Source organism: Corapipo altera, unplaced genomic scaffold, assembly GCF_003945725.1.
Source record: "Corapipo altera isolate COAL_440 unplaced genomic scaffold, ASM394572v1 104, whole genome shotgun sequence".
In the NCBI taxonomy this organism is placed as follows: Eukaryota; Metazoa; Chordata; class Aves; order Passeriformes; family Pipridae; genus Corapipo; species Corapipo altera.
Window position 1 is genome coordinate 4265818 of NW_020884920.1, and position 13505 is coordinate 4279322.

At 42.6% G+C, this 13505-nt stretch overlaps 1 protein-coding gene across 4 annotated transcripts in view; it reads right to left on the reverse strand.

Annotated features, from left to right (window-relative positions):
* SMURF1 (SMAD specific E3 ubiquitin protein ligase 1) overlaps positions 1 to 13505 on the reverse strand; it is a 46228-nt gene that overhangs the window by 18915 nt on the left and 13808 nt on the right. For all 4 annotated transcript variants that reach the window (XM_027656380.1, XM_027656379.1, XM_027656378.1 and 1 more), the window contains exons 2-3: positions 838 to 876; positions 298 to 406 (exon numbers count right to left, since the gene is read on the reverse strand). In XM_027656380.1, the coding sequence (XP_027512181.1) occupies positions 298 to 406; positions 838 to 876 (148 nt within the window). The remainder of the gene's footprint in view (positions 1 to 297; positions 407 to 837; positions 877 to 13505) is intronic.

A 13505-nucleotide genomic window follows, 5' to 3' on the forward strand; every position in this document is an offset into this window, starting at 1 on the left:
CCCTGTGAGGGTGGTGAGGCACAAGTTGCCCAGAGAAGCTGTGGCTGCCCCATCCCTGGAAGTGTCCAAGGCCAGGCTGGATGGGGTTTGGAGTAATCTGGGATAGTGGAAGGTGTCCCTGCCCGTGGCAGGGGGTGGGACTGGATGAGCTTTAAGGTCCCTTCCAACCAAACCATTCTGTGTTTCTATGAAATGTGAACAACTGTTGCGAACACGAAATAAAGTTGCAGTGCCAACCCTTGCCTTCCAGATAAATCTCTGGTAAATTGTTTACTTATGACCTTACAACCAACTCACAGATCATAATGCTGGTTCCATTTGGGGTCCAATGTGTTCTTCACAGTGTCAGTGGAATGGCACTGACCTGACCCATCCACAACTATTTTTGCAAATGGGTCAGGAAGTCCTGTGGAAGGGAAAAGGTGCTATTAAACACAGCCCTTTGTTTTGGTTCTTCTAAGATAATGCCAGCATGAGCTTCTGCTCCCCCCTCCAAGAAAGGCAAGTTGCCATTATCCTAAAACTATTTTCGTTAATCCTGTCTTTGAGATGGATGCTACTGGTACCCCCCAACAGAGAGCTGTGAGCATCAGACTGACTGTGGTATCATCAGCCAGACCTTCAACTGGAATTTGGGAACCCTCAGCCTTTTCACCCCTAAATTCTACACAACCTACAACTCAGAGTAACATGTACTCATGTAGTAATGCAGTGCTCCTGCAAGAGGGGAACCACAGAGTAAATGACACACACAGATGAGCCACCACAGTAATGCACCATCTACAAACAAATCTGATTAATCCAGAGCAGAAAGTTACACAATTAGGACATACTTACTGAAGAAATCTTTCTTTGCAAGATTCTTGGCACATAATACTGCAAAACAAAACAGCAGATAAAGAAATCTTAAGACCATAAAACAAAGCTTTCTGGTAATCACATCAGTTAAAATAATACCTGATCATAATTCATAAAAACCACCTAAATATTAAATGTGAGCATTGTTTTCTTTATCTGTGATTGGAATATGGATTTACATAAAAATTCCTTTGCTGCTGTAGTTCTATTGTTACAACACACAGAAGATTTAATGAATGTCCTTTTGCATTAAAACCTCCTAATTTTCTATACTTTATGCTTACATAAATGCTAAACCAGATTTTTGTTGTTGTTTCAGAATCCACCCAGTTTAGAACAAGGATTACGCAGTTTGCGAGCTAAGAAAATTGAATTCCCAAGTTCTGGGATTCCTGGAAGAGACCTCTATGCTAAGTCCCATCAAATGCAGTGCAACCTCCTGCTCCTTGCACACAAAAGGGACAGGATACGTGGTGAAACAAGACATGGGAGGAATCCTACAACAGCAAAAGCAACCTGTAAACACAGCAAGGTTTGGGGGGAAGTATGACAGGACCTCACTCAGGAGAAAAATAAACATCCTGGAAGAAAAATCTGCATCGAGAAGTTTTCCTTACAAAGAGCCACAAATGAGACACTGATTCCCTCTCTCCAATTCTACTCATCATCTCAGCAGTTTAAGAAAATGAGGAAACTCTCATCAATCTCCATTTCTACCAGGTCTATTACCAGCTAGGAGGCTAATTTTGCTTTTCCATAAGGGCTGCTCAGTACGATCTCAGCAATCCCAGTTGTTTGGCATCCATTAAAAACAACTCCAGAGCCAAAGACGAAAACATTAGAGCTTTAACTTATCTCAAACTAGGATCCAAGAGAGGAAGGTAACCATAAAAGACCTAATTACTTCTGAGGGAATCTCTTTCCTCCAGTGAGGAAAAGAGACCTTTCAGGATGAGAATGAAGGCTCAGAATATACTCAATGCCTCTTGTATAAGCCATTCCTCCCTCTCATCTCCATCTTCCCCTGTTCCTGATTTACCCTCAGCCTCACTGTAATTCTATATTGTGGAAAGGGAAGGTGCAAAGGAACAGATACTTTATTTATTTATTTTTTATATACTTCTACTAGAATTCCACCTCTCAGCATTCCCTACCCAACACAGCCAGCAGAATAAAAACTGTCTCACCTCACGTGTCAAGTAAACAGATCAAAGAAATCCACTATTTAACCCAGAAGCTCATGGAAAAAAATACACAAATCCTCTGTCTTAGCAATAATTAAAGCAGCCGCACAGGAAACTATTTTTAGAATGGATTAAAAATTACTTATTTCTTACTCTGGCAAACTGTATAATCAGAGAAAGCTTCTCTTGTATTTTTCCTTTTAAACAACTGACCAAAAAAGAAAAAGCTACAGGACTATGGCAATTCAATGGGAAACAAAACAGGATTACAGGATCACCATCCACTGCTCTATGGAAGCACGACAGAGCAACCTTTTAACTTCCTCTTCCTTTTGTGAGTGCTTCAGAGGAAAAAACACCCAAAGACCAGGGACTGAGTACAGGTGAAATCAGAACTTCTGTGTGCTAGTTCCAGACAAAAGGAATTTTAAAGTTCCTGTGAGATTTTTAAAACCCAATAACTCATTTCAATTCGCCATCTCCAATTTTGAGAATAATTTATTGAGCTGGAGAAGTATGACAACTGTAACTTTGTGCATATGGTCTGTCTATGTAATTATTACCTTTATTCTATATTTCAGGTGTGCCTTCTAGAGCTAAATAGCAACATAAATTTCTAAAGCTATTATTGAAGAATTATATTTTTCATTTAACTCTTTTCCCTCTGCCACAGCCTTTCAGTCTACAGCAGATGAGCTCAGCTGCCAATTTTCCACTCGTAGCCTGTGAAACCCTCAATTTTAGGTTGCAAAAATCATTACCCTTTCTTGTAAGAAAAATATTGGCACAGCAGCTAATAGCTGAAATAAACCTTTATGGAGCAATCTCCAGGATCAGGCTGCCCAAGATGGACCATTGGCTGCCTTCCACTATTTGCATATTAAACCCACTAGAGCAAAAAATATTTTCAAGAGCTCTATCACTTAAAAGCCGTAGATTTCTAAATTCCGGTAAAGCAACGGGTGACAAGGGTCAGCAAAGGGAGACTTGGATGTGAAACCATGCTAGCAGTGGAGCAGACAGCCCCTCCCTGCTCTGCAAAGATGGGAATGTGCCAGATTTCCTTCTTAAACACATCGACTCCAAGAGGAGAGACCTGTCAGCTGCTACTTGAAGCCTGAAATCCATGAACTCAGGAAGGTCTACCTACAAAGGCTTAAAAAGTTATTAATTTTATCCCTGGTTCAGAGGTGGTCTAGGAGAATGGGATGGATCCTTAACTGGAAACCAGGTGCCCTTTGCCCAGGCCTTGCCCAAACCCCTTCTTAGCCCATTTTCCAAAGTGTTTTTTCTTTTGGTTTTTGCTTCTTTTAAACGAGAAAGGTTTCGGGCTTGTCAGCAGGAAGGATCTCCCTGCATTTGTTGCAATGTTACAAAAGGTACTAATTCTCCTGACTTGGGCATTTACATTCTGCCTCCTCAAAGTCAACCGACTTGTTTGAGCCTGACACAGGATTTGTTTATGCTCCGCTCTGGATCGCTGCACAACTCCTTCTTTTAATACAACAGATCCCAAACACCACCGAAACAATGTCTGCACATCCAGATTATAATATTTATAAAGGGATGGGAATGTTTTTTTAAGTACCTGACATTATTGAGATAATTTCAAAGGCCAAATTAGCCAGCTGGGTGAAGTGTTAGTGTGAAAGCATATTTGGCAGGAGGTGAAGAAAGGACGGGCCTTAGACAAAGTCTGTATCCACCCTGGGGATGTAACTTGAGTGAGCTGAGAGGTTCCTCTGCCAGCCCCTGGTTGTCCACCCCGCTTCCAAACAGAAATGAATCATCTGCTGTGGTTCAGGAGGTGCCGCAGGAGCAAGACGGGTGTAGTAAGGAAAGCCCAGAGTGGCACCAATGTCTGAACAACCCAGCTGAGAATTGCATCAGAAAGCTGCTGCTCCACCATCCCTGCAGCAGGAGCAGCACTTTCAGGAAGGAGGCACAGTCTGGGTGAGGACAGACCCAGCCTGGAAAATCAAAGCCTTGCTGTGTAAGTTCTCCTTCTGAGCTGTCAGCGCTCAAAGGATGGATGCTGCTCTGTGAGAGAGTCCTCACATCACTGACTCTGCATCAGCACTGGATTTATTCACACACAACACAGAACGCCTCAGTTTGGAAGGGACCACCATAAGGATCACCAAGTCCAACTCCCATCCCAGAGCACTCTGCTAAGATGCTACAACTGTTTGCAGCTGCCCAGTGTACAAACAAGGCAGTTGTGTTTTGAGACCTGGGGGGGGAAAGTAAAATAAATAAGGTAAGCAATGAAAATATTCCGTAGGTCCCAGCCTGTACCGATGCAAAACAGAAGGCAAATCTGCACCTGGGCCTGCATTCATTCCCACTTTGCAAGTTAAAGGGACAAGCCTCCTTAGTCAAATGAAGGACCTTTACATGTGGATATGATCTGAGCGACCACGGCCTTCAATTTAGTACCCAGGTTAATTCTGGAGACAAGACAAACCAGCAGTACGTCCACATCTCCCTTAGGAAAGGTGTGGGGGGAAAGTTACAGTGAAAGATCCTGGCAAATACACCTTTCAGCCATCTCTGGCCTTCCCCTGGATATTCCAGGTTAATAATTTATGCTTGTACAAACAGGCAGCCAGATTCCAGGATATATTGGTTTTACTTTCTGACAGAAGATAAACACAGGTCAGCAGGTTGATGACACAGAGAGGACTTCATTTAGTATTTCCTTCTGTGTAGACCATCTTTAATCACAGAGATATGCAGCATAATTATTACAAGCATCACAGGTTGGTTGGTTAGAAGATAGAAGCAAAGAAGAACGATGAGGCTTTGGAAGAGAAAGTAATAAAAGATCTTGACATAAAATAAACTAAAGTTACTGCATACTACTGAAATATGACAAAGGCCACAAAGCAGGTCAAATTTGATGCATCCAAGTCATGGAAACATCTCTGCTAATGCTTCAAAGTCTGTCCAGCTTTTGACTTATGGAGTTGGTAGCCTGTGTTGGAGGTAGAGTTGCTTCAGCTCTACCATCCAACAGCAGGACACCAGCTCACATCAAAAATCCCACCATTCTGAAAAACAGTTTTTGGAAGGCTGCATGGCAAAAGTAACGTGCCTGAAGCGGGAAAAAAAGTCTCCAAAAAAAGGAGAAAAAAGCAAACATCAGCTATTCACCACATGCTGCTCTGATGGCCCGAAGCTCACGGGCCACAATTAAAATCTTTGCTGAATCTGTTCTGTGAAATCACGTCTCATCCAAATGGTTCCGGGTATTTTGTGGAAAATACTCTGAATACCACAAGCCACCCCTTCTGAACCACCTTTAAGAACGACTCTGCTGATCCTTCTGTTCCTGCACATAACCTTAAACGAGACTTCTCTGCAGATAAACGTCTGGGTTTAGTTCTACTGCCAGGCAACCCTGGCAGCAGAAATGCGAAAGTTTTACGTGTCTGGTTTTTTTTTAAGGGTGACAATCATTTATATGTGGCAGGGTACAAAAAAGTGGGGTTTATGGGAAAGATGGCTGAAGGCACCAAGTGTGTAAAAATGCAGTTTCTTTACAGCTCCCCACATCACCGGACTGAAATCCACCACTTTATTCACAAATTGCAGTTTAAATTGTCACCGCAAAGGCCGAGGTTTCTATTCTAGTCCTTTTTTTTGTTTGCTTTAGGAATACTTTTGGTCTTTCTCTTCGTCTGCTCGAGACTGAAATGCAGGAATCCACAGACGGCTTTAACTTCTCAGTAACCGAACCCAAACCGCTGCAAGCAGAGAGAGAAACAAACCCACAGCCAAATAAACCAATTAGCTGCATGGAGCTAATTTCATACTGCCATGTACCCTGAGTGGCCTTCACTAATGATCTCAGCATCACAGTGCCAACGAGATTTGCAGCCTGAGACACAAGCCCAGCAAAAAACCCCCAAGACCCCTCTGACGTCAGGCCCCGCATTCATGCCCTGACATTGGAAGACTCGCCCTGAACTCGTGTTAAACCAGACCTTGACTACCAGATTAAAGCAATGCTTCATTATAAACCCCTCAGTTCTCAAAGAGTCGCTGGAGTTGATACACGAAGCCTTTTTGTGGCCCTTTTGTGTAGGCTGCAGTAAAAATCAAAGCCTCTTTTCAAGGCATGATCTCCTCGTGGGCTGGAACTTGGCTTTGTGTAGCCAGTTGCAAACACTAGACAACTTTGAAGAGATCTTCAAAAAACCACACACCCAGAAAGAGCCATTTTTATTAGTCCATTAACATGTCATTAAAGTTTCTACTTAGCCAGGAATCAAAATTCCATCCTACCTAAGCAGAAACTAGTCACGAATGAGAGGCAGTTCTCGCAGTGCAAACAAAGTCAAGTTGACAAAACACAAGAGTTTCATCTCCAGGATTCCTAGGAATTACTCAAACTGAAACATTCTCCTGGGCACTGACCAACCATAAGTCTTCATATCCACACTGGCAAGGGCTGATTTAGCTCTCAGTAACATAAATCACTGAAAAACCCAGCACAGGGATACTGGAAGAACAACTCATTAAATTCCCAGTTAACTGAGACTGTTAGCACAAGACCAAGTAAGGCAAGTTTAAGAATGAGCTGACTGAGATGTAAAACTTGGAGAAACACTTAAGAGTTATGGAATCAGCTGAAGAACTTTGTAGGGATAAAAGAGGGAGATCAACAGGAAGCTGAATTAATGCTGATGCACAAAATCAGAGAAAGACACACAAATCAGAGGTGGAAATAAGCTTATCAGTTATCCCTCATACCAACTGTTCTTTCTCTTCTTCCCCCTCTGCTCACCCATAAGAAATGCCTGAGATAAAGGTTACCTCTCAGATTAAATCTTTCATTAAATCCCAGCTACTGCATCCATTTCCCTATGACTTTGCTACACCTTCCTGTGATCCAGGCCAAGAACCCTGTCATGGCTCCACAGAGTTCCCTATTTCCTATATAGGCATAAACCCCAAATATCCCCGAGTGCTTGAGTCTTACAGACCTACCCATGGGATTTATCTTTTCCGTGTACCACAGGGCAAATTCCAGCCACATAAAGTTCCTATTTTTCACTCAAATTGTACTTCCAGGGGCTTTTTTTTTAAATGTTGATTTTTTTTTTAGGGCAAACCTTTCATAAACTGTTGTTTCACCACCTTTAGCGAATTATTGGCCCTACAGTGGCTGCACAGCTGTAAGAAATACAGATGGAGATGCTGGGAAAAGAGTGAGGCCATAACTGGTGACACCTCCTCTGTCATCAAGATGCCCTTGAATTGCCACCCTCCCTCACATCCTTTCACTTTTTCTTTGCAGACTGCCCCCAAACATGTCCACAGCACAACCACTTTCTGTGAGAACTGGAAGTTAAGAGGTAAGTCAGGTATTGCTTTCACCATTTTACAGTCATTTTCAAAAACACCTCATCAATTACACAATTTTACCAGAAAATATGTTAACAGAACACAAAGTCATTTGTGCCCACTGCTTTTGAAACTCAGTCCTCCACCCCCACCTATACATCTGTCAGAACCACAGCCAAGTGGGATAATGATGTTGTAAGGAGCGATTTCCCAAATTCGGTCAAGTTTTTGCTTTGCCAAAGAGTCCACAAATGGTCTCCCAACTCCCTGAAAACAAAGGACACGCTCAGGCTTCAGCTACAGCATCAGCTTCTGTACACAGTAGTGAGATACAGAAATAGCTGTGAAGAACTAAAATATTCAGTTAAAACCACACAGAATAATATCCCGTTCTCAGGGTAAATACAACCTCTTAGCTGAGAACTAAACAAAACCAATTTCAACGACAGAATTCCTACTGGAAATACAAAAATGGCCTTTTATATTTCCTCCACACTTCCCTGCGCAAGTTGTAGTTACTGGGATCAACACAGCTCTGGAATTCTTCCCTTATTCAATCTCTTGCATCTCCGACCACGTGCACTTGCATTGAATAATTCATATTTCCAAGCAAGTGGTGTCTATCAGGACAGGCTTCTCTGCAAGGCTTGCACATTCCTGTGCTCACACTTTGGATCAGACACCGACGTGCGCTCGGCGGCATCATCACCATAATAAAGCTAAAAACGCACCAGGAAACCATGTGGCTCAATTTTCTTAAACTGCATGAAAACTAAGGAATAAGTCCATGCTGAAGTCTCAATACTTTGCTTTTATAGTTACCCAAGCACTGCGAAAGCATCTGGAAAAAAATTCCTAAAGCATGAAAAACACGTTCCTCCACCCACATGCACTCATAGCTCGGATTCCAAACTGAGTTTTACTAAGATGGCCAATATTTTGTACTTTTAACACTTGGGAGTTTTCAAAGCATGTTTTTCAACCCCCTACAAAATGTCAGTACCTAACGGGACCATAAACTCATCCCAGTGTTGCTCACAACAGGTTCCAGGCAGAGCAGGGGACTGAGCTCCAAACCAGCCCTACTCCCAGAGTCCCAGTAACAAAAAGGTCCTTTCTAGAACCACTGTCCAAATCTTCAGATGTATGGATTTGTTTCTCTGGAAAATGTGAGATGAACAACAGTGAATCAACAATCAAATATAGAAAAGAAAACCTGAACACTCCAGATATTACTTGGGCAGAAATTAAGTATTAGTTGACACTCAAATATAGAAAAGAAAACCTGAACACTCCAGATATTACCTGGGTAGAAATTAAGTAGTAGTTGACACTCCTGTAGTGGAGAACAAGAGCTCCTGTGCTCAGTCAGCATTTCAGGGAGGTGTATTTCATTTAACATGCCTCTGATCTCCACTTTCCCAAGTTAAATGTGTAAAGCCTTGGATGCCTTATTTTCATTACCAAAAAGAAGCCTGGAAGGACTCTCCCGTGCAGCTGATCATTTGCTTACTAATTCAGTGCATAAAAAGCTTCTCCAATAAATATTATGTTCGCTATAAAACACAGAAATTTAGATTCCCCTTCTTCCCAGATATTCTCTATGGGGGTACCCAGGCCACTACTACAGCTCTGTGTTTTATAACCAGCTTGTGAGGCTCAAGTTATGTTTCTGTACTAACAGCAGCTTCCCTCCCCCTCCCCGAAACACCATCCAATTAATGGACTTAGAGCTTTTACAAGCCATTCATTTAATAATTCCGCCAGGAAAACCTGCACGACTGCTCTCTGCTGCTTTATAACGGAGAAAAAGAGACCAAAACCAGAAGCAACACATTTGCGGGTGCTTAGCAGGGACCGGCAATTATTAGGAAGCCCAAGCACTCACAGCACTTAAAGCAGCTCCAGCCCTGGGGTCCTGTCCGTGGAGCAAAACAGTTTTGAAAAGTCAGGAACACAACACACAACTTCTGTACTTTCTAACCCAGTATTATCTCCAGCTCTGCTCGTATTTATGTATTGTCTTGCCTCGAAATATCTGCTTGTTATGCAGAAAGCAGAAAGGAGTCTGATCTGCTGAGGAACACGTGTAACCTGTGAAAGCAGAAACCTTGGTATTGAAAATCTTGGCAGTGTTTGACCAGATACAGCCAAGCAACAGTTCAATAGAAACGTCGAATTTCTGTCAAACAGCAAAATGTCTACAACTTCTCCAAGGTAAAACAAAGCAGATTTTTCATTTTAAAACCTAAAACATATGTTTTGTATCTCCAAAGAGTGGCTGGTATTTACATCCCTTCACATACAGGTAGTGTCAGTATTTCAACAAGGCAATTTAAATGTTAAACATTATTTTAAAGGAGCAAAAAAGAATGCAATTTAACACATTCTCAATCTCAATTTAAAACTGACATTTGTTTTTCCAGACAAAACCACTATTTGGCTTCTTTGATATCTTCCTGCAATTAAAAAAGGTACAAAATCAACTTTACAGGAACAAAAGTTTCCAATGAGGGTATTTTAATAAACAGCACAAACTTAACGTCTGGTTTTCATCAAGCACGAAGTAGATTGTTCAAAAGTAAGAACACTGTTATTCAAAAAATGAATGGTGTTATGTGTAAGTTGTAAACTATGTAAACTATTAGTTCATCCCACGAGGGCTTAAATGTATCAGCAGAAGAGTTATAGTTAAACAATCCACATGGAACATTGCCTTAATGCTCAGTATTCAGGTTTGGCTCTGGGCTGCTTGGTGTTAAAACTGCCTTGTGAACCAAGAACAGGAAGCTGGCAGTGGAATTGCTTAGGTGACCCAGGATGCTGCTGATCCTGAGATTAACTAACTGCCAGCAAAATGAAGAGGGAAAAGAATTCCCATTTTAAAAGCACTGAAAATACGAAACAACGAATTTTGGCAGAGTAGTTTTTAGAAGTCGTAAATAAAAGTATAAAACGCTGCTGGCCACCACGGTCACAATATTCTCATTTCTTCATTCATACTGAAGCACTTGAGCACAGAATCTCCAGTATAAGAAATTCCACAGAAAAAGAAATTTAGCCTGTATGCTATTAGGTATATGAAAAGAAGAAACCTCAGGGAAAAGCAGCACACTGGGCTTAAGCTGTTTCAGTATAACCCACAACCTTAAAACAAGCAGTTGCTAGAAATCTACTGCAAAGAATAACACTTACCCAGCACCTCTTCTAGCACTACTAACTTCAGTAACTGCTACCAGAACAAATTCCAGCAGGTACTGGACGACTTTTCAAGAGGCACAGTCAACACCCCAAATTTTTCTGCAAGTAAATGAAAAGCATTCTTTCTTTCAAGTAAGGCATCAGCACCGTATCACTGCTCTAACACCACATACCTCAGGTCAGCAAATGCCTCAGAAACTTTCCCTGATTTCCAGCACACCTCGCTGTTTTCCAGGCTCGGATTTTAACCGAGCTATGCCGAGTGCTTTTTGGCATGCTTGGAGAGAAACACAAAAAGCCTCAAGTCTTGTCATGTAAAGCTTTTCAAAGCCACGGGCCTGGCTGCCAGAGAAACAGCTTTTGCCTTCCTTATTCTCAAATCTGCTGTTTGTTTTGTGGTGAGGATGAGAACAAACAGGTGAGATTGGAGCAGTTCCTTCTGAGGTGACCCAGAGCAGGCTCGGAGTTAAAACTCAGGGCAGTTAAAGTCAATATTCAGTGAAGAGTTAAGAGAATACAAAAGCCTGGAGCCATGGGTTCATTTTGTTCTAGGCTACTCAGCAAGTGGCCAGAAACTGAACCAGCTGGAATTCATTCAGAAGTACTTCTTTCTTCCCAGAGCTCCCTGGGCTGTCGTTATCAACCTGAGGATAACAAACACATGGATCATCAAGAGGGAGTTGGTGCTGGAAAGAAGTGGCAGAGCCCAATAGCCCATAATAAATAAATGAAGTTTTGATCCTAACTTGGATCTTAGAACTGAGGTATAAATGCTTTTAATGTCTTAAAGGGGAAAACTGCCCACACTGGATGGAATTAAACATTCCACTGACTCCTTTTCTTGATGGTTTCCTTGTTATCAGCTCTTACATGCCTCTATTTTTGTCTTCATTACCATTCCATATTCAAATTATATCCATCAGGTTCCAGAGAATTCAAGAGGCATGTGCAAAAAACTGGGAAAAATTACACCTTGACCATCCAGACAAAATTTAAAAAAATAATTCAGGCTGATTAAGTGCTGAGCTACAAAAGGGAAAAATGATTTTAATTTCCTATACAAAAGCTAAAATAGAGGTGCAAAGTTTAAAATCAGGAAGAGGGAAGAAAAACTGTGTTTGCCCAAATTAAATTCTTGGCATCACTTCTCTTCTGGAATAAGGTACATCAGCTGCTTTACAAGATTGTTTTTAATTCCTGGAAATTTTTTCAATCTCCAGTAGTTTGTCTTGTGATTATTCAGCCTGTTATAATCCCTTTCAACATCCGCCCAAGAGGCTGCAAATCGCTCTCCACTGTCTCTAGTCTTTCTTTTTTTGTTCGGAGAACTCGGCTCAAACCCTCCTTGTTGACAAATGAAAAAAAAAAACGAGGGAGCCCCAAACACGCCCGTGTTTGTGAAGGGCACAGACGGTAAAAGGTGAGCAGCCACCTGGACAGCAGCCAGGGAATCAGCTCGTCTGGGCTTTATCAGCCCGGGCCCTGTGCCAGCCCTGCTGAACTCACGGGGGGAGCAGGAGGGGACAGAGGTGGCACCGGGGAAGGAGGGGGCTGCCAGTGGATGTGTGGGAATAAGGAAGCTGTGGCAGAGGGGAAGGAGTGGGACAGAAATGAGGCTTGTTCCAAAAAGAGACTGCAATTACAGAGATATTAACAGCTTTGGGAAGCCAAATTTTTATCATTCATTCACCTCCTTTTGTTCTTTTGTTAACACCAGTAGAGAATCAGTGTTTTCTTCTATAGGATATTTGTCCATCTGTTGCAGGAAAAACATCCCTCCATAACAGACTTTCCAAAGAATTAGTAAGAAAGCTTTTATGTAGAGGAAAAAAGTCTGATTTAATAACCGGTCCCATTTAAAAGCGACAATAAGAGAATGATGCATAAGAGACTTTTTTGGTGCTGCCATTGTTACAGGGTAAGCCCTGTCTACAAGAAGCACGTAGACACACTCCCTCCAATCCACCTAATCACCTATTAGTCACCCAAGTGGTAAATCCCTAAAAGCACTTTGGCTGGGGCCGTGCAAACGTTGGGGTGAACCAAGTGACATCAGCTCCCATCTGATTCCCTGGCAGTGGGGTGCACGTGACGGCCGCTGTGCCCGAGGGAATGTGGGTCAATCCGTGTGTGTCCCGGTGCTGAATGTGCAGGCTCTCTCTCGAGGGACACGCAGCACCCTGACTCAGGAGCAGCCCCAGCAGTGGGATTATCACTGCTCCATGCTGGGCCCTTCACACGGCGCTGGAGCAGATCTGGGAGCAGCCTGGAGCTCACCCAGCAGAACGTGCCACGTGTGGCCCGGCCACGCTCCATCCACAGCCTTCCAGTGATGGAGAAGAGAAGGCTGACGGGCACGTGGCACCACAGCAGCCGCCACCAAAAGGAAACAGTCTTCCTTCAGAAGTCATTAATCACCAGTTGTGTTTGGGTGTAAACACCCAGATTTAACAGCCGTGTGTTCCAGCAGCGAGATGGACAATCCAAAACTGCTGCTGCTTTGGAGCTGGGAGTAACACTGCCAGCCTGGAGATGGAGAGGGATTCCTCCCAGGACATGTCCTAGCTGGATGTGGTTAACCAATAACCTCAGGGTAGCACCCCCTTTTTCCAAACAGGATTTGCAATCAGTATCAAAGTTCAGCAGATCCATATTACACTGTGTTATCTCTCTCTTACACAATCAAAGCCATCCCCTTCACTTCAGGTATTTTAAGCAAAATGTCTCATTCTTGCGTGACCTAAGGGAGGCACAAACTGAGGGCTGAATGGCACCAAACAAGATTCCATGAAAAGAAGGCTTTTATTCCAAATAAAGCTGTATCAGCCTATGTGTTACTCCCTTGTTCTAATCATATAGGCCAGCATCTATTTAAACTGCCAAGTTAATGACTTCAAATTTGATCAATAG